This window comes from Oncorhynchus nerka, linkage group LG12 (assembly GCF_034236695.1).
Source record: "Oncorhynchus nerka isolate Pitt River linkage group LG12, Oner_Uvic_2.0, whole genome shotgun sequence".
NCBI lineage: Eukaryota > Metazoa > Chordata > Actinopteri > Salmoniformes > Salmonidae > Oncorhynchus > Oncorhynchus nerka.
The window spans coordinates 12,909,248-12,936,087 of record NC_088407.1 but is presented as its reverse complement, the minus strand read 5'-3'; the positions used below and the strand labels follow the sequence as shown (position 1 = coordinate 12,936,087).

General features: G+C 46.5%; 1 protein-coding gene across 1 annotated transcript in view; it reads left to right on the top strand.

Annotated features, from left to right (window-relative positions):
- m1ap (meiosis 1 associated protein) overlaps nucleotides 1–26,840 on the top strand; it is a 93,390-nt gene that overhangs the window by 20,302 nt on the left and 46,248 nt on the right. The window contains exons 5-6 of the mRNA XM_065026015.1: nucleotides 24,263–24,448; nucleotides 26,601–26,760. Coding sequence (XP_064882087.1) covers nucleotides 24,263–24,448; nucleotides 26,601–26,760 — 346 coding nt within the window. The remainder of the gene's footprint in view (nucleotides 1–24,262; nucleotides 24,449–26,600; nucleotides 26,761–26,840) is intronic.

Sequence of the window (26,840 nt, the reverse complement as noted above, 5' to 3'; positions counted from 1 at the left end):
ACAGACAGACAGACAGACAGACAGACAGACAGACAGACAGACAGAGGGAACAGAGTTAACCACACAGACAGACAGAGGGGAACAGAGTTAACCACACAGACAGACAGAGGGGAACAGAGTTAAGACAGACAGAGGGGAACAGAGTTAAGACAGACAGAGGGGAACAGAGTTAACCACACAGACAGAGGTGAACATAGTTAACCAGACAGACAGACAGAGGGGAACAGGGTTAACCAGACAGACAGACAGAGGGGAACAGAGTTAACCACACAGACAGAGGGGAACAGAGTTAACCACACAGACAGACAGAGAGGGAACAGAGTTAACCAGGCAGACAGACAGAGGGGAACAGAGTTAACCAGGCAGACAGAGGGGAACACAGTGTGTGTGTCCCTGCATATGTGTGACATCTTATTCCCCACAGTCCCTCCAGGTTGGTGGGATTGTAATCTAGGGGTTTAACCAGGTTAATTACATTTTGACCTCTTCCCGAGATTTCCCACAAGTAGAGAAGCAGTTACAAATCGATATGAATATGAATCCCTGACACAGGGAGGGATTACCTGAAGGCCGGAGGAGATGAATCCCTGACACAGGGAGGGATTACCTGAAGGCCGGAGGAGATGAATCCCTGACACAGGGAGGGATTACCTGAAGGCCGGAGGAGATGAATCCCTGACACAGGGAGGGATTACTTGAAGGCCGGAGGAGATGAATCCCTGACACAGGGAGGGATTACCTGAAGGCCGGAGGAGATGAATCCCTGACACAGGGAGGGATTACCTGAAGGCCCGAGGAGATGAATCCTTATTTACATAAGTATTCAGACCCTTTGTGATGACACTCGAAATTGAGCTCAGGTGCATCCTGTTTCCATTGATCATCCTTGAGATGTTTTTACAACTTGATTGGAGTCCACCTGTGGTAAATTAAATTGATTGGACATGATTTGGAAAGGCACACACCTGTCTATATAAGGTCCCATAGTTGACAGTGCATGTCAGAGCAAAAACAAAGTCATGAGGTTGAAGGAATTGTCCGTAGAGCTCTGAGACAGGATTGTGTCGAGGCACAGATCTGGGGAAGGGTACCAAAATGCTGCATGCAGCATTAAAGGTCCCCAAGAACACAGTGGCCTCCATCATTCTTCAGAGGAAGAAGTTTGGAACCACCAAGACTCTTCCTAGAGCTGGCCTCCCCTGGCCAAACTGAGCAATCAGGGGAGAAGGGCCTTGTTCAGGGAGGTGACCAACAACTAGAGCTCTGACAGAGTCTTGAGGAAAACTGGCACTATTCCTACAGTGAAGCATGGTGGTGACAGCATCATGCTGTGGAGATGTTTTTCAGCGGCAGGGAGACTGAGAGACTAGTCAGTACTGGGAGACTAGTAAGTTTCGAGATAAAGATAAATGGAGCAAAGTACAGAGAGATCCTTGACGAAAACCTGCTCCAGAGCGCTCAGGATCTCAGACCGGGGCGAAGGTTCACCTTCCAACAGGAGAACGACCCTAAGCACACAGCCAAGACATCGCAGGAGTGGCTTTGGGACAAGTCCTTGAGTGGCCCAACCAGAGCTCGGACTTGAACCCAATCTAACATATCTGGAGAGGCCTGAAAATAGCTGTGCAGCGACGCTCCTCATTCAACCTGACAGAGCTTGAGAGGATCTGCTGAGAAGAATGGGAGAAACTCCCCAAATACAGGTGTACCAAGCTTGTAGTGTCATACTCAAGAAGACTCAAGGCTGTAATCGCTGTCGAAGGTGCTTTAACAAAGTACTGAGTAAATGGTCTCTCTCTCTCTTCTCTCTCTCTTCTCTCTCTCCTTCTCTCTCTCTCGCTCTCTCTCTCTCTCGTGTGTCTCGTGTCTCTCTCTCTGTGTCTCGTGTCTCTCTCTTGTCTCTCTCCCGTCTCTCTCATCTGTCTCTTTCTCTCTTGTCTATCTCTCTCTCTCACTTCTCTCTCTCTCTCTTCTCTCTCTCTCTCTTGTGTCTCGTGTCTCTCTCTCTTGTCTCGTCTCTCTCTCCTCTCTCTTCTCTCTGTCTCTCTCTTGTCTCTCTCACTTGTCTCTCTCTCGCTCTTTCACTTGTCTCTCTCTCGCTCTCTCTCACTTGTCTCTCTCTCTCTCTCTCTGTCTCTCACTTCTCTCTCTCTGTCTCTCTCACTTGTCTCTCTCTCTCTCTGTCTCTCTCACTTGTCTCTGTCTCTCTCTCTCTCACTTGTCTCTCTCTCTCTCTCTTACTTGTCTCTCTCTCTCTCTCACTTGTCTCTCTCTCGCTCTCTCACTTGTCTCTCACTTGTCTCTCTCTCACTTGTCTCTCTCTCGCTCTCTCTCACTTGTCTCTCTCTTTCTCTCTCTCTCTGTCTCTCTCACTTGTCTCTCTCTCTCTCTCTCTCTCTCTCTCACTTGTCTCTCTCTCTCTTGTCTCTCTCTCTCTTGTCTCTCTCTCACTTGTCTCTCTGTCTCTCTCGCACTTGTCTCTCTCTCTCTCTCTCTCCCCTTGTTGATCAGTAGAAACACAGATAACCCGTCTCCATTCCTCTCCAGTATTCTACGGCAGTTTTGGAGGTGATGGTAATAGCCGTTTTCTTTTCTGTTATTTGTAGGTAGATTTAGGGCAGGGTGGCTGGTAGGGGGTTGAGTAGACTGACGCCTGTGGCTTTTCTCTCGGCCCTCTCTCTATCGCTCGGCCTGAGTGGGGTTGTCAAGGAGACCGGCTGCTTGGAGGTAGTTGCCGGGGGTAACATGGGGATGTGAAAAGGACGGATGACTGGTAATATTTCACTGGGTGGCAAGGGGAGAGATGAGTGACACACACACACACATGCACACACACACACATTCACACACAAACACACACGCGCACACACACACACACACACACACTGCACACACACACACACACACACTGCAACACATGCACACACACACACACACACACATACACTGCAACACATGCACACGCACACATACCAACAATCAGAGGCCCGGCAGGAAAGCTGGCAGCCTATCTGCTCTTCAAATTAGTAAAACTCTAAATTCTCAGTTGTGCTAATGGCTGGTGTGTGTGTCTGCATGTTTGTGTCGGAAATGTGTGTGTGTGTGTGTCTGTGTGGTTGTGTTTCCAGCCAAACTCAGTCAATAAATCTTACTAACTCCCTACCGTAAATTTGCACACACTCATACACGTCACTAAGGATTCCAGACAAGCTAGACAGACACTACAGGATACATATAGATTCCTCTGACAGAGGTTTCTAAACACAAGTCTGGAGTCTGTTCCGTTTGTTTTATAACTGAGAGTCCAAGAGAGAGAGAGACTTGAGAGTAGTTCTTTGGCGACGAGAGGACACTCACACACTCACACAGAGTGATGGATAGCTCCTGTCTGACTGTCTCCCTATGAGCTCCGGGAACACCTGGCACTCTCTCTGTTTGTCTCTCTCTCTCACACTCTGCCCCTCCCTCTCTCTTTTACATCCTCTCTCTCTCTTTCCCTCTCTCTCTCTCTCTTTCTCTCTCTCTCTCTCTCTCCTCTCTCCTCTCTCTCTTTCTGTCTCTCTCTCTTTGCCTCTCTCTCCTCTCTTTGCCTCTCTCTCCTCTCTCTTTCCCTCCTCTCTCTCTCTCTCTCTCCTCTCTCTGTCTCTTTCTCCTCTCTCTGTCTCTCTCTTCTCTCTCTCTCTCTCTCTCTCTCTCTCTCTCTCTCTCTCTCTCTCTCCCTCTCTCCCTCTCTCTCCTCTTTCCCTCTCTCCTCTTTCCCTCTATTTCTCTTTCCCTCTCTCTCTGTTTGTCTCTCTCTCTCACCCTCTGCCCCTCCCTCTCTCTTTTACATCCTCTCTCTCTCTCTTTCTCTCTCTCTCTTTCTCTCTCTCTGCCTCTCTCTCCTCTCTTTCCCTCTCTCTCCTCTCTCTTTCCCTCTCTCTCTCTGTCTCTCTCCTCTCTCTGTATCTTTCTCCTCTCTCTGTCTCTCTCTTTCTCTCTCTCTCTCTCTCCTCTCTCCCTCTCTCTCCTCTCTCTTTCCCTCTCTCTCTTTCCCTCTCTCTCTTTCCCTCTCTCTCTTTCCCTCTCTCTCTTTCCCTCTCTCTCTTTCCCTCTCTCTCTTTCCCTCTCTCTCTCTCCTCTCTCCCTCTCTCTCCTCTCTCTTTCCCTCTCTCTCTTTCCCTCTCTCTCTTTCCCTCTCTCTCTTTCCCTCTCCATCTATGCTTAATTTATTAGGTCATCCAAGGTGTGCCAGATATTTTTCTCAACAAATAATCTCAGTTCAACTGTCCCTAGCTGACCTGTGCTATTAACCAATAAGAACCCCATGACCAAAACTGTCCTTAGATCAGCTGTAAGAAGTGATTTATAGATTTCCTTATTTTAAAGTATACCGGTATGGATCCACATACCGTTATAGAATTTTACAATACCGTCTATAATGATATTTTGATATGGTGCTAAATAAATAAAAAGTTCTACAAGTTGGACTCCTCCACTGCCATTGTCCTAGTTTGGTTGAGTAGAAAACCATCAGAATGAGAGAAAGCACATTGATACTTAAAGGGTTCATTGGCTGTCCCCATAGGAGAGCCCTTTTTGTCTTCCAGGTAGAACCCTTTAGGGTTCCATGTAGAACTCTCTGTGGAAAGGGTTTTCCGTGGAACGCAAAAAGGGTTCTTCAACCTAGAACCAAAAAAGGGTTCTTCAACCTGGAACCAAAAAGGGTTCTTCAACCTGGAACCAAAAAAGGGTTCTTCAACCTGGAACCCAAAAGGGTTCTTCAACCTGGAACCCAAAAGGGTTCTTCAACCTGGAACCCAAAAGGGTTCTTCAAAGGGTTACTCCTTTAGGTTCTAGATGGCACCTTTTTTTCTAAGAGCGAAGGGTCATGCAGTACTCATAAACATATCTATAACAGTCAGACTCTGTGTCTGTCCATTGACGTAGAGAGGTTAGAGGTCAAGGATCAGGGGTCGAATGACAAATCAGAGGCCCAGACAGCGTCTCCATAGGACTTCCTCATCACCACACAAAAACACACACACACACGCAAAACAACCAACTTTTAATTTTGCAGTGAAATAAATCAAGGCTAAGTGACTGTGTTATCCTCGGAGACAAAGACGAGCCTTATCTGACTTTGGAGACGTTATCAGTCTCATTTGTTTCTTATCACTAGTTTGGAACTCTGAGGTAAAGAGGTAAAGTGCTTTTGGTTGTCAGATAAGCAAAAACTTAAGTTCACAGTGAGTGTTTAACAGTGTCTCAAAAGAGTGGGTACTCAAGGTTCGATTTACGATATTAGATGGATAGATGGCAACATGAACGAGGGATGTGAAGAGAGAAAGAGAAAGGACTCTCCCTTAATCACCTCCACCTTGGGAGTCACTGTCACTGTCACGATGGCCCAGCACACTGCAGAGAGAGAGAGGGGCAGAGCGAGGGAGAGGGAGAAGGAGAGAGAGGGAGGGAGGAAGATGGATAGATGGCAACATGAACGAGGGATGTGAAGAGAGAGTGGAAGAGGGATTAAAAGAGATGGATGGTGGTCGTTCCTAAAGAAAGTATTACAGGGAGGGAACGAGAGACTAAAAGATATCTTGTTCCAAAATGCAACAAGATCACACAGGATGTGCTATAGAGATGTGTAAACAACACCATCTCTGTCTCTATAGAGATGTGTAAACAACACCATCTCTGTCTCTATAGAGATGTGTAAACAACACCATCTCTGTCTCTATATAGAGAGTAGTAAACAACACCATCTCTGTCTCTATATAGAGAGGAGTAAACAACACCATCTCTGTCTCTATATAGAGAGGAGTAAACAACACCATCTCTGTCTCTATATAGAGAGGAGTAAACAACAACATCTCTGTCTCTATAGAGATGTGTAAACAACACCATCGCTGTCTCTATAGAGATGTGTAAACAACACCATCTCTGTCTCTATAGAGATGTGTAAACAACACCATCGCTCTCTCTATAGAGATGTGTAAACAACACCATCTCTGTCTCTATAGAGAGAGGAGTAAACAACACCATCTCTGTCTCTATAGAGAGAGGAGTAAACAACACCATCTCTGTCTCTCTATAGAGAGGAGTAAACAACACCATCTCTGTCTCTATAGAGAGAGTAGTAGACAACACCATCTCTGTCTCTCTATAGAGAGGAGTAAACAACACCATCTCTGTCTCTATATAGAGAGTAGTAAACAACACCATCTCTATCTCTCTATAGAGAGGAGTAAACAACACCATCTCTGTCTCTATATAGAGAGTAGTAAACAACACCATCTCTGTCTCTATATAGAGAGGAGTAAACAACACCATCTCTGTCTCTATAGAGAGAGTAGTAAACAACACCATCTCTGTCTCTATAGAGAGGACTAAACAACACCATCCCTGTCTCTATAGAGAGAGGAGTAAACAACACCATCTCTGTCTCTATAGAGAGAGGAGTAAACAACACCATCTCTGTCTCTATAGAGAGAGGAGTAAACAACACCATCTCTGTCTCTATAGAGAGAGGAGTAAACAACACCATCTCTGTCTCTATAGAGAGAGGAGTAAACAACACCATCTCTGTCTCTATAGAGAGAGGAGTAAACAACACCATCTCTGTCTCTATATAGAGAGGAGTAAACAACACCATCTCTGTCTCTATAGAGAGAGGAGTAAACAACACCATCTCTGTCTCTATAGAGAGAGTAGTAAACAACACCATCTCTGTCTCTATAGAGAGGACTAAACAACACCATCTCTGTCTCTATAGAGAGAGGAGTAAACAACACCATCTCTGTCTCTATAGAGAGAGGAGTAAACAACACCATCTCTGTCTCTATAGAGAGAGGAGTAAACAACACCATCTCTGTCTCTATAGAGAGGACTAAACAACACCATCTCTGTCTCTATAGAGAGAGGAGTAAACAACACCATCTCTGTCTCTATAGAGAGAGGAGTAAACAACACCATCTCTGTCTCTATATAGAGAGGAGTAAACAACACCATCTCTGTCTCTATAGAGAGAGGAGTAAACAACACCATCTCTGTCTCTATAGAGAGTAGTAAACAACACCATCTCTGTCTCTATAGAGAGGACTAAACAACACCATCTCTGTCTCTATAGAGATGAGTAAACAACACCATCTCTGTCTCTATAGAGAGAGGAGTAAACAACACCATCTCTGTCTCTATAGAGAGAGGAGTAAACAACACCATCTCTGTCTCTATAGAGAGGACTAAACAACACCATCTCTGTCTCTATAGAGAGAGGAGTAAACAACACCATCTCTGTCTCTATAGAGATGTGTAAAGAACACCATCTCTGTCTCTATAGAGAGAGGAGTAAACAACACCATCTCTGTCTCTATATAGAGAGGAGTAAACAAAACCATCTCTGTCTCTATAGAGATGTGTAAACAACAACATCTCTGTCTCTATAGAGAGGAGTAAACAACACCATCTCTGTCTCTATAGAGATGTGTAAACAACACCATCTCTGTCTCTATAGAGATGTGTAAACAACACCATCTCTGTCTCTATAGAGAGGAGTAAACAACACCATCTCTGTCTCTATAGAGAGGAGTAAACAACAACATCTCTGTCTCTATAGAGAGGAGTAAACAACACCATCTCTGTCTCTATATAGAGAGGAGTAAACAACACCATCTCTGTCTCTATATAGAGAGGAGTAAACAACACCATCTGTCTATATAGAGTCGTAAACAACACCATTTCTGTCTCTATAGAGAGAGGAGTAAACAACACCATCTCTGTCTCTATATAGAGAGGAGTAAACAACACCATCTCTGTCTCTATAGAGAGGAGTAAACAACACCATCTGTCTATATAGAGTCGTAAACAACACCATTTCTGTCTCTATAGAGAGAGGAGTAAACAACACCATCTCTGTCTCTATATAGAGAGGAGTAAACAACACCATCTCTGTCTCTATAGAGAGAGGAGTAAACACCATCTCTGTCTCTATATAGAGAGGAGTAAACAACACCATCTCTGTCTCTATAGCGAGAGGAGTAAACAACACCATCTCTGTCTCTATAGAGAGAGTAGTAAACAACACCATTTCTGTCTCTATAGAGAGGAGTAAAACAACACCATCCCTGTCTCTCTCTCTCTCTGTCTGTCTCTCTAGCTTTCCTTCTCTCGGTTGTTCTTTCTTTCTCTCTCTCGCTCTCTCTCATCTCCCTCTCCCTCCCACTGCTCCTACCATAACTAATTCACACTCTTAGAACTGTTAGAGAGACTTTGATGAGACTGTTCCCGAAATACACTGGAAAAGTTTCAGGGCTTTTCCCCCTCTTTTCTTCCTCCCACTGCCTAAAATCAGGACAAGCAATCAGGAATGTCAACTTTGAATTTATTGTCCAGCTTGAAATTCTAAATCTCGGTGATGCAAGTTGCATGAAATTTAGGCCAGCGATGTAATTTTCTACGCCAGCAATGCATGAGACCCACTCTTCAAAGTTCAAACGTTCTCTTCATTTTGAATTTGACTGATATATGCAACGATCATAATAATGAATGTGACAAATACACCCTCTTGTTTTTTTTTATCTATTCGGTTTTTAAATATATTTTTTTATAGATCTTCAAACCATCTGTAAATCCTTTTTTTGAACATGAAATCCCTCTCCTGTCTTCTTGACAGGCAGAAAGTGCATCCCTTCCCTAAGCCCTGTTCAGAGCTCACTGCAGAGCCGTCAACAATTATATTCACCTCAGCATTTCTCAGCGCTGTCAGAAATCGTCGGGGTACCAAATGGCCCCCTATTCCCTACACAGTCCACTACTATAGACCAGGGCCCTACACAGTCCACTACTATAGACCATGGCCCTATTCCCTACACAGCCCACTACTATAGACCAGGGCCCTATTCCCTACACAGTCCACTACTATAGACCAGGGCCCTACACAGTCCACTACTATAGACCAGGGCCCTATTCCCTACACAGTCCACTACTATAGACCAGGGCCCTATTCCCTACACAGCCCACTACTATAGACCAGGGCCCTATTCCCTACACAGCCCACTACTATAGACCAGGGCCCTATTCCCTACACAGTCCACTACTATAGACCAGGGCCCTACACAGTCCACTACTATAGACCAGGGCCCTATTTCCTACTATATACCAGGGCCCTATTCCCAACACAGTCCACTACTATAGACCAGGGCCCTACACAGTACACTACTATATACCAGGGCCCTATTCCCAACACAGTCCACTACTATATACCAGGGCCCTACACAGTCCACTACTATAGACCAGGGCCCTATTCCCAACACAGTCCACTACTATATACCAGGGCCCTACACAGTCCACTACTATAGACCAGGGCCCTATTCCCTACACAGTCCACTACTATAGACCAGGGCCCTATTCCCAACACAGTCCACTACTATATACCAGGGCCCTACACAGTCCACTACTATAGACCAGGGCCCTATTCCCTACACAGTCCACTACTATATACCAGGGCCCTATTCCCTCACAGTCCACTACTATAGACCAGGGCCCTATTCCCTCACAGTCCACTACTATATACCAGGGCCCTATTCCATCACAGTCCACTACTATAGACCAGGGCCCTATTCCCTCACAGTCCACTACTATAGACCAGGGCCCTATTCCCTCACAGTCCACTACTATAGACCAGGGCCCTATTCCCTCACAGTCCACTACTATAGACCAGGGCCCTATTTCTTCACAGTCCACTACTATAGACCAGGGCCCTATTCCCTACACAGTCCACTACTATAGACCAGGGCCCTATTCCCTCACAGTCCACTACTATAGACCAGGCCCTATTCCCTCACAGTCCACTACTATAGACCAGGGCCCTACACAGTCCACTACTATAGATCAGGGCCCTACACAGTCCACTACTATAGACCAGGGCCCTACACAGTCCACTACTATAGATCAGGGCCCTACACAGTCCACTACTATAGACCAGGGCCCTATTCCCTACACAGTGCATTACTTTTGGCCCTATGGTGTCGTTTGGGACACATTGACTGAGTTGGTGTGTCGTCTCTTGGTAGTCAGATATTCATTCAACAATGACACGCACATGCTAGTAATGCCTTCTGTTTTCATCCTGGCTTTTCTTTTATCCTCCTCATACACACGCGCACACACACACACACACACACACACACACACACACATACACACACACATCAACCCCTTTTTGTCAGCTTCTAGCTTAGATAAACACACCCCTCCTCTCCTCTTCTCCATATTTCTTATTCTCTCTCATTTACATTTACATTTAAGTCATTTAGCAGACGCTCTTATCCAGAGCGACTAACAAATTGGTGACCAGACCTCCAGTGGAACAGTAGTGCATCTAAATCTTTTCAGGGGAGGGGGTGAGAGGGATTACTTTATCCTACTATAGACCAAAGGGCCTATTGTCTCCAGGTGGTGATTGACTCAGGGCTGTCCTGGCTCACAGTTCCACCACTATAGGGGCCAGAGGCCCAGTTTTGACTGGGCTGAGCGGAACTGTACTTCTCAGTGGTAGGGAGGCGAGCAGGCCAGAGGTGGATGAACGCACCCTTGTTTGGGTGTAGGGCCTATCAGAGCCTGGAGACTGAGGGCCCCCCTCACAGCTCCGTAGGCCACCATGGTCTTGTAGATGCGGCTTCAACTGGAAGCCAGTGGAGGGAGCGGAGGAGCGGGTGACGTTTGAACCTTGGGAAGGTTGAACACCAGACGGGCTGCGGTTCTGGATGAGTTGTAGGGGTTTAATGGCTCAGGGAGCCCAGCCAGATATTCATAATCCAGACAGATGACAAGTGCCTGGATTAGGACCTGCGCCTTCCTGTTTTCATACTCTGGGATGTTGTTTTATCATGAACCTACAGGAACGGGCCACCGCCTTGATGTTAGTTGAGAACGACAGGGTGTTGTCCAGGATCACGCCACAGGTTCTTACTCTGGGAGGAGGACACAATGGAGTTGTCACACCGTGATGGCGAGATCATGGAACGGGCAGTCCTTCCCCGGGAGGAAGAGCAGTTCCGTCTTGCCGAGGTTCAGCTTGAGGTGGTGATCCGTCATCCACTCGGATATGTCTGCCAGACATGCAGAGATGCGATTCTCCACCTGGTCATCAGACCAGGGGGAAAGGAGAAGATTATCCCTTTCTTTAGCTGATAGGAGAGACCATGTGAATGACAGAGCCAAGTGACAAGGTGTATAGCGAGAATAGGAGAGGGCCTAGAACAGAGCCCCTGGGGACACCAGTGGTGAGAGCACTGGTGTGGAGACGGTTCTCGCCAGCCACCTCACTGTCAGGTAGGACGCAATAATGGGCAGACTCTCGGAGATGCCCAACTCAGGGGTGGAGAGGAGGATCTGATGGTTCACAGTACAAACATAAAAATGAGACAGAGGAGAGAGAGTTAGCTTTAGCAGTGCGGAGCGCCTCCGTGATACAGAGAAGAGCAGTCTCAGTTGAATGACTAGTCTTGAAACCTGACTGATTTGGATCAAGAAGGTCATTCCGAGAGAGATAGCGGGAGAGCTGGCCAAGGACGGCACGCTCTCCTTCCTCAGACCAGCCTGTCAACAGAATATCCCTTTCTTTCTGGGGTTGCTAGTTCGAATCCCCGAGCCGACAAGGTGAAAGATCGGCCTATGTGCCCCTGAGCAAGGCACTTATAATTGTTCCAAGATCACTGTTGATAATGGCAGACTCTCCGAGGACGTCTCAGGGAGAGTTGGGATATGCAACAAACAAAAAAATGCACATTTCTAAATCACATGTTTTAATACAAACACCCACCAAATTATTATCATTATTTGCTTCCATCTCTCTACCTCTACCTCTCTCTCTCTACCTCTATCTCTCTCTATCTCTCTCTATCTCTCTCTACCTCTCTCTACCTCTCTCTCTCTCTACCTCTACCTCTCTCTACCTCTACCTCTCTCTCTCTCTCTCTACCTCTACCTCTCTCTACCTCTACCTCTCTCTCTCTACCTCTACCTCTCTCTCTCTACCTCTCTACCTCTCTCTCTCTCTCTACCTCTACCTCTCTCTCTCTACCTCTCTCTCTCTCTCTCTCTACCTCTCTCTCTCTCTACCTCTCTCTCTCTCTCTCTACCTCTACCTCTCTCTACCTCTACCTCTCTCTCTCTCCTCTACCTCTCTCTCTCTCTCTCTCTACCTCTCTCTCTCTCTACCTCTCTCTACTCTCTCTCTACCTCTACCTCTCTCTCTCTCTACCTCTCTCTCTCTCTCTCTACCTCTCTCTCTCTCTACCTCTCTCTCTCTCTCTCTCTACCTCTACCTCTCTCTACCTCTACCTCTCTCTCTCTCTACCTCTCTCTCTCTCTCTCTACCTTTCTCTCTCTACCTCTACCTCTCTCTTTCTACCTCTACCTCTCTCTCTCTCTACCTCTCTCTCTCTCTCTACCTCTCTCTCTCTCTCTCTCTCTCTCTCTCTCTCTCTCTCTCTCTCTCTCTCTCTCTCTCTCTCTCTCTACCTCTACCTCTCTCTCTCTCTCTCTCTCTCTCTCTCTCTACCTTTCTCTCTCTACCTCTACCTCTCTCTTTCTCTCTCTCTACCTCTACCTCTCTCTACCTCTACCTACCTCTACCTCTACCTCTCTCTCTACCTCTACCTCTCTCTACCTCTACCCCTACCTCTCGCTCTCTCTCTACCTCTACCTCTCTCTACCTCTACCTCTACCTCTCTCTCTCTCTACCTCTCTCTCTCTACCTCTACCTCTCTCTCTACATATACCTCTCTCTCTCTACATCTACCTCTCTACCTCTCTCTCTCTCTACCTCTACCTCTCTACCTCTCTCTCTCTCTCCTCTCTACCACTACCTCTCTATACCTCTACCTCTACCTTTCTCTCTCTACCCCTCTACCTCTCTCTCTCTCTCTCTCTCTCTCTCTCTCTCTCTCTCTCTACCTCTACCTCTCTCTCTCTCTCTACCTTTCTACCTTTACCTCTCTCTCTGCCTCTCTCTCTCTACCTTTCTACCTTTACCTCTCTCTCTGCCTCTCTCTCTCTACCTTTCTACCTCTACCTCTCTACCTCTCTCTCTACCTCTACCTCTCTACCTTTCTACCTCTACCTCTCTACCTCTACCTACCTCTCTCTCTACCTCTCTCTCTCTCTCTCTACCTCTCTCTCTACCTCTCTACCTCTACCTTTCTACCTCTACCTCTACCTACCTCTCTCTCTCTCTCTACCTCTACCTTTCTCTCTACCTCTCTCTCTCTCTAACTACCTCTCTCTCTCTCTCTCTCTACCTCTCTCTCTCTCTACCTACACCCCTCTCTCTCTACCTCTACCTCTCTCTCTCGCTCTCTCTCTCTCTCTACCTACACCCCTCTCTCTCTACCTTTACCTCTCTCTCTACCTCTCTCTCTCTCCCTACCTCTCTCTCTACCTCTACCTCTACCTCTCTCTCTACCTCTATCTCTACCTCTCTCTCTACCTCTATCCCTCTCTCTCTCTCTCTCTCTCTCTCTATTGTCATGGGAAACAGATATGAGAGAGAGAGGAGGGAGAGGTGTGAAACCAGACCTCTCTCTCTCTCTCGACCTCTCCTTCTTTTTTGATAATTTTCCACCAGGCTCAGTGTGTGTAGAATAATAGGAAACACCACCCAGACACACACACACACACACACACACACACACACACACACACACACACACACACACACACACACACACACACACTCAGGCCTCTCACAGTGTATGACGTACGGCAACAGATGTGGAACCAGACAGACAGGGCAGTCACACACACACACACACACACACACACACACGTCAGGTGACTATCACTCCACACAGTGTGATATGGAAACTGTATTAACATTGCACAGTACTGACAGACAAAGCACTTGTTCATTTGTTCCTACCGCACCTCTCTCTCTCCCTCTCTTTCTCTCTTCTCTCACTCTCTTTCTCTCCCTCTCTCTCTTTCTCCCTCTCTCCTGTCTCTCTCTTTCTCTCCCTCTCTCCTGTCTCTCTCTTCTCTTTCTCTCTCTCTCTCTCCTGTCTCTCTTTCTCTCCCTCTCCTGTCTGTCTCTTCTCTCCCTCTCTCCTGTCTCTCTCTTCTCATTCTCTCTCTCTCTCCTGTCTCTCTTTCTCTCTCTCTTTCTCCTGTCTCTCTTTCTCTCTCTCTCTCTCTCTCCTGTCTCTCTTTCTCTCCCTCTCCTGTCTGTCTCTTCTCTCCCTCTCTCCTGTCTCTCTCTTCTCTTTCTCTCTCTCTCTCTCCTGTCTCTCTCTTCTCTTTCTCTCTCTCCTGTCTCTCTTTCTCTCCCTCTCCTGTCTGTCTCTTCTCTCCCTCTCTCCTGTCTCTCTTTCTCTCCCTCTCCTGTCTGTCTCTTCTCTCCCTCTATCCTGTCTCTCTCTCTCATTTTCTCCCTCTCTTTTTCTCTCTGGTTCCATCCATTTATCTCACTCTGTCCGCCCTCTCTCCTCTCTCTTTTTCTCTCTGGTTCCATCCATTTATCTCACTCTGTCCGCCCTCTCTCCTCTCTCTTTTTCTCTCTGGTTCCATCCATTTATCTCACTCTGTCCGCCCTCTCTCCTCTCTCTTTTTCTCTCTGGTTCCATCCATTTATCTCACTCTGTCCGCCCTCTCTCCTCTCTCTTTTTCTCTCTGGTTCCATCCATTTATCTCACTCTGTCCGCCCCTCTCTCCTCTCTCTTTTTCTCTCTGGTTCCATCCATTTATCTCACTCTGTCCGCCCTCTCTCCTCTCTCTTTTTCTCTCTGGTTCCATCCATTTATCTCACTCTGTCCGCCCTCTCTCCTCTCTCTTTTTCTCTCTGGTTCCATCCATTTATCTCACTCTGTCCGCCCTCTCTCCTCTCTCTTTTTTGTCTGTCCATTTCAACTCACTCCTTTAGGCCGAGGTATGTATAGTGTTTTGTGTGCTCCAGGGCAACGGTGGCTAGATGGAATTTGTATACGTGGTCCTGGCGACTAGACCTTTTTTGGAGCACCATTATTTTGGTCTTACTGAGATTTACTGTCAGGGCCCAGGTCTGACAGAATCTGTGCAGAAGATCTAGGTGCTGCTGTCGGCCCTCCTTGGTTGGTGACAGAAGCACCAGTTCATCAGTAGACATTTGATTTCAGATTCTAGTAGGGTGAGGCCGGGTGCTGCAGACTGTTCTAGTGCCCGCGCCAATTTGTTGATATATATGTTGAAGAGGGTGGGGCTTAAGCCAATTTTAACTGCACACTTGTTGTTTGTGTACATTGATTTTATAATGTCGTATGTTTTACCCCCAACACCACTTTCCATCAGTTTGTATAGCAGACCCTCATGCCAAATTGAGTCGAATGCTTTGTTTGAAATCAACAAAGCATGAGAAGACGTTGCCTTTGTTTTGGTTTGTTTGTTTGTAAATTAGGGTGTGCAGGGTGAATACGTGGCCTGTTGTACGGTAATTTGGAAGAAAGCCAATTTGATATTTGTTCACTAAATTGTTTTTACTGAGGAAATGTCTGCTGTTAATGATAATGCAGAGGATTTCCCCAAGGTTGCTGTTGATACATATCCTACGGTACTTATTGGGGTCAAATCTGTCTCCACTTTTGTGGATTGGGGTGATCAGTTCCTTGGTTCCAAATATTGGGGAAGATGCCAGAGCTGAGGATCATGTTAAATAGTTTAAGTATAGCCAATTGTAATTTATGGTCTGTATATTTTTATAATTTCATTGAGGATACCATCAACACCACAGGACTCTCTCTCTCTCTTTTTCTCTCTCTGTCTCTCTCTCTTCCTGACTCTCTCCATCCTTGTCTCCTCTCTCTCTCTCTCTCTCTCTCTCTCTCTCTTTTTCTCTCTCTGTCTCTCTCTCTTCCTGACTCTCTCCATCCTTGTCTCCTCTCTCTCTCTCTCTCTCTCTCTCTCTCTCTCTTTTTCTCTCTCTGTCTCTCTCTCTTCCTGACTCTCTCCATCCTTGTCTCCTCTCTCTCTCTCTCTCTCTCTTTTCTGTCTCTCTCTCTCTGTCTCTCCCTCCCTCTGTCTCTCTCTCTCTCTCTCTCTTCTAGTGTTGCACGGTATACCAGTACCACGGTAATATCATGGTATCAAAACATCATAATACTATGGAGTACTGTAGCACCATTTCATATGATACTACCAACTTTTTCAGCTCTACTGATCTCAAGAAGCTGCTGACGCCTTTTATCAAATGTTTATAAAGTCCATTTTTTAAATAATACATTCAGTTGAATTTAAGCAACAGCCACTAGTCTGTTGTGTGAGCCGGTCCAATGATATCCACTTCACATTCATATCATGTGTGGCAGCTGTAATCAGCCAGCCGCATCCCCTACCAGCCGTCACTCACCTGCTTCTCTCAGCATCTCCTACCAGCCGTCACTCACCTGCTTCTCTCAGCATCCCCTACCAGCCCTCACTCACCTGCTTCTCTCAGCATCTCCTACCAGCCCTCACTCACCTGCTTCTCTCAGCATCTCCTACCAGCCCTCACTCACCTGCTTCTCTCAGCATCCCCTACCAGCCCTCACTCACCTGCTTCTCTCAGCATCCCCTACCAGCCCTCACTCACCTGCTTCTCTCAGCATCCCCTACCAGCCCTCACTCACCTGCTTCTCTCAGCACCTCCTACCAGCCCTCACTCACCTGCTTCTCTCAGCATCTCCTACCAGCCCTCACTCACCTGCTTCCCTCAGCATCTCCTACCAGCCCTCACTCACCTGCTTCTCTCAGCATCTCCTACCAGCCCTCACTCACCTGCTTCTCTCAGCATCTCCTACCAGCCCTCACCTGCTTCTCTCAGCATCTCCTACCAGCCCTCACCTGCTTCTCTCAGCATCTCCTACCAGCCCTCACCTGCTTCTCTCAGCATCTCCTACCAGCCCTCACCTGCTTCTCTCAGCATCTCCTACCAGCCCTCACCTGCTTCTCTCAGCATCCCCTACCAGCCCTCACTCACCTGCTTCTCTCAGATCATTATGCAGTGTTTATTGCTTCCTCCCATTCCTCCAGTCAAAGTAGACCTTTTCAAATAGTAGCGATATAAGCCATTTTATTTAGTATTCTATTCTATTATACTGTATTCTATTATACTGTACACTGAACAATGTGAAGTTAAATTCAATGTGTTGTATTGAGTAGAAGTGTGAATTTCAGAGACATGTTTTTGGAAAACGTGAACCAGTGTCCGGGGGCGAACAGGATGCTAGGCCACAGATTTTATTTTTTTCTTCCACCGTGGTATTGCGATACTACTTGGTATCGTGATATAGTATGATACCGGTATTGTATCGTTGGTAAAACATTGGTATCGTGATGTTGTATGATAGTGGTATTGTATCGTTGGTAAAACGTTGGTATCGTGATATTGTATGATACCGGTATTGTATCGTTGGTATCGTGATATTGTATGATACCGGTATTGTATCGTTGGTAAAACATTGGTATCGTGATATTGTATGATACCGGTATTGTATCGTTGGTAAAACGTTGGTATCGTGATATTGTATGATACCGGTATTGTATCCTTGGTAAAACGTTGGTATCGTGATATTGTATGATACCGGTATTGTATCCTTGGTAAAACGTTGGTATCGTGATATTGTATGATACCGGTATTGTATCCTTGGTAAAACGTTGGTATCGTGACAACACTACTCTCTTTGCTCCACCCCTCCTCTCTCTCTCTGTCTCTCCAACAGAATGAACTAAATAACCCTTCATGTTGACCCCTTGTTAAACGGCAGCCATTTTCCAGTTCAGTGTTATTATCCAGCCTCTTTCTTCATGGCTCCTTTGTGCTATTAGCCCCAAGGCACAATTCACTCTGATGACTGAGGTTCTCTTTTCTGTCGTGTGTCCTCGTGTGGTGAATCTCTCAGTAAGAGGACTCAAAGGTTTCTTCTTAGAAACGATCAATGATCTATTCATCTTTTCAGAGAAGATTACCCTCCTCCCTGCTTTTATGACATGCATGGACACACGCTCTCACACTCACTCACACACACACACACACACACCTCTCATTCTTGTTGAGCAACTTTAACCGGACAGGGTTGAGAGCTGTTCATCGATCACTCGATCGTATTTTCAAAAGGTTGAAAAGTCTACAGTTTTTAGTATGTGTTATTTTCGCGTGCATGCTGTTAGACAGTTGAGTCTACACACACACACACATAACACTCACACACACACACAAAACACACACATTCTGTTTGGTAGAGGAAGCTTTTACATGTCATAAAAGCAGGTTGAGAGTTGTTCTTCCTCCTATCCAGACGGAGATGGGAGGATGTTGTGGTGGACGAGCACTTAAAGTTCTCTAACGCAAAATAGAGAGGAAAGGACTGATGGATGGAGGGAGGGAGAGAGGGGGAGGAGAGAGAGATGCTATTTCGAAAGGCCGCCGAAGGCAGACCTGGCTCTCAAGAGAAGACAGGCTATGTGCACACTGCCAACAAAATGAGGTGGGAACTGAGCTGCACTTCCTAACCTCCTTCCAAATGTATGACCATATAAGAGACACATAATTTCCCTCAGATTACACAGATCCACAACGATTTTGAAAACAAATACATTTTTTGACAGCAGCAAGATTTGTGACCTGTTGCCACAAGAAAAGGTCAACCAGTGAAGAACAAACACCATTGTAAATACAACATATATGTACAGTACCAGTCAAAAGTTTGGACACACTTACTCATTTAAGGGTTATTCTTCATTTTTACTATTTTCTACATAGAATAAAATAATAATACTTTTTTGGTTACTGCATGATTCCATATATGTTATTTCATAGTTTTGTTGCCTTCACTCTTCTCTACATCCTCTCTTCATCCTCTACATCCTCTCTTCATCCTCTACATCATCTCTACATCCTCTATATCCTCTCTACATCCTCTACATCATCTCTACATCCTCTATATCATCTCTACATCCTCTATATCCTCTCTACATCCTCTACATCCTCTCTTCATCCTCTACATCCTCTCTACATCCTCTACATCCTCTCTTCATCCTCTACATCATCTCTACATCCTCTTCATCCTCTCTCTTCATCCTCTCTACATCCTCTACATCCTCTCTACATCCTCTCTACATCCTCTTCATCCTCTACATCCTTCATCCTCTACATCCTCTACATCCTCTCTCATCCTCTCTACATCCTCTTCATCCTCTCTACATCCTCCACATCCTCTCTGCATCCTCTACATCCTCTTCATCCTCTCTACATCCTCTACATCCTCTCTCTTCATCCTCTCTACATCCTCTCTTCATCCTCTACATCCTCTCTACATCCTCTTCATCCTCTCTACATCCTTCATCCTCTCTACATCCTCTCTTCATCCTCTCTTCATCCTCTACATCCTCTACATCCTCCACATCCTCTCTACATCCTCTCTACATTATCTACATCCTCTTCATCCTCTACATCCTCTCTTCATCCTCTACATCCTCTCTACATCCTCTCTTCATCCTCTACATCCTCTCTACATCCTCTCTTCATCCTCTACATCCTCTCTACATCCTCTACATCCTCTCTACATCCTCTCTTCATCCTCTACATCCTCTCTACATCCTCTCTTCATCCTCTACATCCTCTCTACAGTATCTACATCCTCTCTACATCCTCTCTTCATCCTCTCTTCATCCTCTACATCCTCTCTACATCCTCTTCATCCTCTCTACATCCTTCATCCTCTCTTCATCCTCTACATCCTCTCTACATCCTCTCTTCATCCTCTCTTCATCCTCTCTACATCCTCTCTACATCCCCTCTACATCCTCTCTACATCCCCTCTACATCCTCTACATCCTCTCTACATCCTCTCTTCTTCCTCTTCATCCTCTACATCCTCTCTTCATCCTCTACATCCTCTCTTCATCCTCTCTACATCCTCTCTACATCCTCTCTACATCCTCTCTACATCCTCTACACATCATCTCTACATCCTCTCTACATCCTCTCTTCATCCTCTACATCCTCTACAACCTCTCTTATTCCTCTACATCCTCTCTACATCCTCTACATCCCCTCTACATCCTCTTCATCCTCTTCATCCTCTCTACATTCTCTACATCCTCTCTTCATCCTCTCTTCATCCTCTACACTTGCCATCACCCACACACACACACACACACGCACGCACGCACGCGCGCACACACACACAGGGGTACTAATTGTAGATCATGCCTATTGATCTTTAACTGTATTGATTAGGCCTAGTACATAACAGAAGTGATGACAGGCAGTATTGGGAACCTCCTGTTGTTATTGCGTCGTTGTGGTTCAATAAAGATGTTGCTTATCAATCATCAATCAATCAGTTGTCGATACATTTATGCAGCCCTTTTCACAGACATCTATTTGTTTGCGGTAGTGCCTATTCAGCAATCTGGGCACAACCCATTTAACCCCTAAAGAGCAAACAGAGACAAATCAGATTCCTGTGATGTATCCCAGCTGGCGCCCTACCCTTCTATAAAGGACACTTATTTTTGACCACAGCCCTATAGACCCTGCTTGTGCAGGAATCGGGTGCCATTAGGGACGTAGCCCGTCAGACGTGTGGGCACATATAATATAGTATGTGTGTGTCCTCCAGTCAGCACCTCTGGTTGATCCTGACAAGAGGAGCGCTTTCGACGGGATATCCGACGCGTGTGAATCCGTAGGGAGGGTCAACGACATAGGCTTGCATCTCAAATGGCACCTTGCTCGTGTCCCAAATCTGGCACCCTGCTCCCTATTTTTGACACCTTGCTCGTGTCCCAAATCTGGCACCCTGTTCCCTATTTATGACACCTTGCCCGTGTCCCAAATCTGGCACCCTGTTCCCTATTTATGACACCTTGCCCGTGTCCCAAATCTGGCACCCTGTTCCCTATTTATGACACCTTGCTCGTGTCCCAAATCTGGCACCCTGTTCCCTATTTATGACACCTTGCTCGTGTCCCAAATCTGGCACCCTGTTCCCTATTTATGACACCTTTCTCGTGTCCCAAATCTGGCACCCTGTTCCCTATTTATGACACCTTTCTCGTGTCCCAAATCTGGCACCCTGTTCCATATTTTTGGCACCCTGCTCGTGTCCCAAATCTGGCACCCTGTTCCCTATTTTTGGCACCCTGCTCGTGTCCCAAATCTGGCACCCTGTTCCCTATTTTTGGCACCCTTCTCGTGTCCCAAATCTGGCACCCTGTTCCCTATTTTTGGCACCTTGCTCGTGTCCCAAATCTGGCACCCTGTTCCCTATTTTTGGCACCCTGCTCGTTTCCCAAATCTGGCACCCTGTTCCCTATTTTTGACACCTTGCTCGTGTCCCAAATCTGGCACCCTGTTCCCTAATTTTGGCACCCTGCTCGTGTCCCAAATCTGGCACCCTGTTCCCTATTTTTGACACCTTGCTCGTGTCCCAAATCTGGCACCCTGTTCCCTATTTATGACACCTTGCTCGTGTCCCAAATCTGGCACCCTGTTCCCTATTTATGACACCCTGCTCGTGTCCCAAATCTTGCACCCTGTTCCCTATTTTTGGCGCCCTATTCCCTGTAGAGCCCCTGGTTAAAAGTAGTGCACTACTATAGGGTACCATTTAAGACTTCATCAGTATCCCCAATTCTATACATTAGGGCTCTCACAGGGCTCTTGTAGACTAACATTAGAAGAGACACACACAGACGTTTCAGAAGGCTATTAGACTTCTCGATCGGGTAGGGAGAGTCACATTAGTCAATGACATAGTAGTGCACTTCTTTTGGGCCAGAAACACGGATAGGGATTTCTCATATGATCTCTAGCCCATACTTTCCTGTTGCCCTGAGTAAGGTGTGTGTGTGTGTGTGTGTGTGTGTGTGTGTGTGTGTGTGTGTGTGTGTGTGTGTGTGTGTGTGTGTGTGTGTGTGTGTGTGTGTGTGCAGATACACTGAGTGCAGATACATTATGGTAGCCCGTCAATCAGTGTCGTAGCAAGCAAGTCCCTAAAACACACACCTAAATATTGAATGCCTCTCTGTAGAGAATACATGGAAGAGAGAGAGAGAGAAGGGGGGCAGAGATAGGGAGGGGAGAGAGAGAAGGGGGGCCAGAGATAGGGAGGGGAGAGAGAGAAGGGGGGGGCAGAGATAGGAGGGGGCAGAGATAGGGAGGGGAGAGAGAGAGAGGGGGGCAGAGATAGGGAGGGGGAGAGAGAGAAGGGGGGGGAGAGAGAAAGGAGGGGAGAGAGAGAAGGGAGGGGAGAGAGAGAGAGGGGGGGAGAGAGAAGGGAGGGGAGAGGGGGGGGCAGAGATAGAGGAGGGGGGGGCAGAGATAGGGAGGGGGAGAGAGAGGGGGGCAGAGATAGGGAGGGGGAGAGAGAGAAGGGGGCAGAGAGAGAAGGAGGGGAGGGAAGAGATAGGGAGGGGGAGAGAGAGAAGGGGGCAGAGATAGGGAGGGGGAGAGAGAGAAGGGGGGGCAGAGATAGGGAGAGAGAGGAAAAGAGAAACCAGAATGGAGAACTGAACGAGAGAAAAGGGAAATTGGACGGGAGAACTTACCCGTCAGACCTGTATGTACCTGGGTATTGCTCTCTACAGAATATCAGTCTCAAACTGCATCTTATGTCCTATGTAGTGCACTGCTTTCAGCTAGAGGAGCACAGCACTATGTAGGGAATAGAGTGCTGTTTGAGAGGATGGAAGACACTGCCTAGTACTAAATGGCTATTATAAACTGGGTGGTTTCGAGCCCTGAATGCTGATTGGCTGACAGTCGTGGTATATCAGAACGTATACCACGGGTATGACAAAACATGTATTTTTACTGCTCTGTTTACATTGGTAACAAGTTTATAATAGCAATAAGGTACCTCGGGAGGTTTGCGGTATATGGCCAGTATACCCTGGCTAAGGACTGTATCCAGGCACTCCGCGTTGTGTCGTGCCTACGTTGTGGTTTCTTGGCCGTAATGTAGGTCAGTCTTTTGGAGACTCTTCAGTGTACGTCTGTTGGCCATTCTCTCTAGTACACTATATCCTGTATGATCATCTCCATGGTGATCTCTGAACCCTCTGTTGGCTAACTCAACTCATGATCTGTTGGCTAACTCAACTCATGCTCTGTTGGCTAACTCAACTCATGCTCTGTTGGCTAACTCAACTCATGATCTGTTGGCTAACTCAACTCATGCTCTGTTGGCTAACTCAACTCATGCTCTGTTGGCTAACTCAACTCATGCTCTGTTGGCTAACTCAACTCATGCTCTGTTGGCTAACTCAACTCATGCTCTGTTGGCTAACTCAACTCATGATCTGTTGGCTAACTCAACTCATGATATGTTGGCTAACTCAACTCATGCTCTGTTGGCTAACTCAACTCATGATCTGTTGGCTAACTCAACTCATGCTCTGTTGGCTAACTCAACTCATGATCTGTTGGCTAACTCAACTCATGCTCTGTTGGCTAACTCAACTCATGCTCTGTTGGCTAACTCAACTCATGCTCTGTTGGCTAACTCAACTCATGCTCTGTTGGCTAACTCAACTCATGCTATGTTGGCTAACTCAACTCATGCTCTGTTGGCTAACTCAACTCATGATATGTTGGCTAACTCAACTCATGATATGTTGGCTAACTCAACTCATGATATGTTGGCTAACTCAACTCATGCTCTGTTAGCTAACTCAACTCATGATATGTTGGCTAACTCAACTCATGATCTGTTGGCTAACTCAACTCATGCTCTGTTGGCTAACTCAACTCATGATCTGTTGGCTAACTCAACTCATGATCTGTTGGCTAACTCAACTCCTGTTTGGGCTGCAAAAGCTGGGCTTTACTGCCCTCTAGTTGTTAGGCGATGCAAGTGCTAAATCTGCTTTAAACAGAGCCCTGAAAACGACCTGCAGGAGATAGATACTGTTCTCTATCTATTGTTCTATTCATCCCTCCCCCTCTCTCTCTTTCTCTCTACCTGTCTCCATCCCTCTCTCTCTCTCTCTCCCCCATCTCCACCCCTCTCTCTCTTTCTCTCCTCCATCTCCATATTTCCCCCTTTCTCTATTTCTCTCCCCCATCTCCACCCCTCTCTCTCTTTCTCTCCCCATCTCCACCCCTCTCTCTCTTTCTCTCCCCCATCTCCACCCCTCTCTCTCTTTCTCTCCCCATCTCCACCCCTCTCTCTTTCTCTCCCCCATCTCCACCCCTCTCTCTCTCTCTCCCCGTCTCCATATTTCCCCTCTCTCTCTTTCTCTCCCCCCGTCTCCCTCCCTCCCCCAGCCAGTCTGATGTTAGGTACAGAGATCGACCTGCAGCATGTAGAGAACAGTGTGATTGCCATGGAGATGGTGTTGAAGGCGTGGCTTCATGACCAGGGCGGGAAGAAGGAACAACTCCACCTGTTGTTACCACCTGGACTACAGGGAGAGATTACTACACCTAGTCATGGACAGAGAGCTAGTCCAGGTAGTAGTCTGTCTATTTCCTCTTGTCTCTCTGTCTATTTCCTCTTGTCTCTCTGTCTATTTCCTCTTGTCTCTCTGTCTGTTTCCTCTTGTCTCTCTGTCTATTTCCTCTTGTCTCTCTGTCTATTTCCTCTTGTCTCTCTGTCTGTTTCCTCTTGTCTCTCTGTCTGTTTCCTCTTGTCTCTCTGTCTGTTTCCTCATGTCTCTCTGTCTGTTTCCTCTTGTCTCTCTGTCTATTTCCTCTTGTCTCTCTGTCTATTTCCTCTTGTCTCTGTCTATTTCCTCTTGTCTCTCTGTCTGTTTCCTCTTGTCTCTCTGTCTGTTTCCTCTTGTCTCTTGTCTGTTTCCTTTTGTCACTCTGCTGTTTCCTCTTGTCTCTCTGTCTGTTTCCTCTTGTCTCTCTCTCTGTTTCCTCTTGTCTCTCTGTCTGTTTCCTCTTGTCTCTCTGTCTGTTTCCTCTTGTCTCTGTCTGTTTCCTCTTGTCTCTCTGTCTGTGTCTCTCTGTCTGTTTCCTCGTCTCTGTTTCCTCTTGTCTCTCTGTCTGTGTCTCTGTCTGTTTCTTCTTGTCTCTCTGTCTGTTTCCTCTTGTCTCTGTCTATTTCCTTTAGTCTGTCTGTTTCCTCTTGTCTCTCTGTCTGTTACCTCCTGTCTCTGTCTGTGTCTCTATGTGTTGCCTCGTCTCTCTGTCTGTTTCCTCTTGTCTCTGTCTATTTCCTTTAGTCTGTCTGTTTCCTCTTGTCTCTGTCTATTTCCTTTAGTCTGTCTGTTTCCTCTTGTCTGTCTATTTCCTTTAGTCTGTCTGTTTCCTCTTGTCTCTGTGTTTCCTCTTGTCTCTGTCTGTTTCCTCTTGTCTCTCTGTCTGTTTCCTCTTGTCTCTCTGTCTGTTACCTCCTGTCTCTGTCTGTTTCCTCTTGTCTCTCTGTCTGTTTCCTCTTGTCTCTCTGTCTGTTTCCTCTTGTCTCTCTGTCTGTTTCCTCTTGTCTCTGTCTGTTTTCTCTTGTCTCTCTGTCTGTTTCCTAGTGTCGCTCTGTCTGTTTCCTCGTGTCTCTCTGTCTGTTTCCTCTTGTCTCTGTCTGTTTCCTCTTGTCTCTTTCCTCTTGTCTCTCTGTCTGTTTCCTCGTGTCTCTCTGTCTGTTTCCTCATCTCTCAGTCTGTTTCCTCTTGTCTCTCTGTCTGTGTCTCTGTCTGTGTTTCTCTGTCTGTGTCTCTGTCTGTTTCTCTCTGTCTTTTTCCTCTTGTCTGTCTGTTTCCTCTTGTCTCTCTGTCTGTTTCTCTCTTTTCTCTCTGTCTGTGTCTCTCTTGTCTGTTTCTCTCTTCTCTCTCTCTGTTTCCTCTTGTCTCTCTGTCTGTGTCTCTCTGTCTGCTTCCTCTTGTCTCTCTGTCTGCTTCCTCTTGTCTCTCTGTCTGTGTCTCTCTGTCTGCTTCCTCTTGTCCCTCTGTCTCTTTCCTCTTGTCTCTCTGTCTGTGTCTCTCTCTGTTTCTTTCTGTCTGTTTCCTCTTGTCTCTCTGTCTGTTTCCTCTAGTCTCTGCCTGTTTCTCTCTGTCTGTTTCCTCTAGTCTCTGTCTGTTTCCTCTTGTCTCTGCCTGTTTCTCTCTGTCTCTTGTCTCTGCCTGTTTCTCTCTCTCTTTCCTCTTGTCTCTGCCTGTTTCTCTCTGTCTCTTTCCTCTTGTCTCTGCCTGTTTCTCTCTTGTCTCTCTGTCTGTTTCCTCTTGTCTCTGCCTGTTTCTCTCTTGTCTCGGTCTCTTTCCTCTTGTTTCTGCCTGTTTCTCTCTTGTCTCTCTGTCTCTTTTCCTCTTGTCTCTGCCTGTTTCTCTCTTGTCTCTGCCTGTTTCTCTCTTGTCTCTCTGTCTCTTTCCTCTTGTCTGCCTGTTTCTCTCGTCTCTCTGTCTGTTTCCTCTTGTCTCCATCTGTTTCTCTCTGTCTTTCTTATTCTCTCTCTGTCTGTCTTTCTTATTCTCTCTCTCTGTCTTTCTTATTCTCTCTGTCTTTCTTATTCTCTCTGTCTTTCTTATTCTCTCTCTCTCTGTCTTTCTTATTCTCTCTCTCCGTCTTTCTTATTCTCTCTCTCTGTCTTTCTTATTCTCTCTCTCTCTCTTCCTCCCTTCTCTCTCTTTCTCTCACTCTCTCTCTGTCCATCTGTCCCTGTCTGCAGTGTGTGTGAAGTGTGACATGCAGGAGCTTCTCCTAAGCCCCGCCCTCTTACCTCTGACCCCTGACCTTGGGGTCAAGACGGAGAGCACCAAGGACTTCCTGGTGTCAGGCAAGGGCTTGGCCAATCAGAGCCCTCCGCCTCAGAGACTCAGAGTCATCAAGTAAGAGAGAGAGAGGACTGGCAGAGAGAGAGAGACTGGCAGAGAGAGAGAGACTGACAGAGAGAGAGAGACTGACAGAG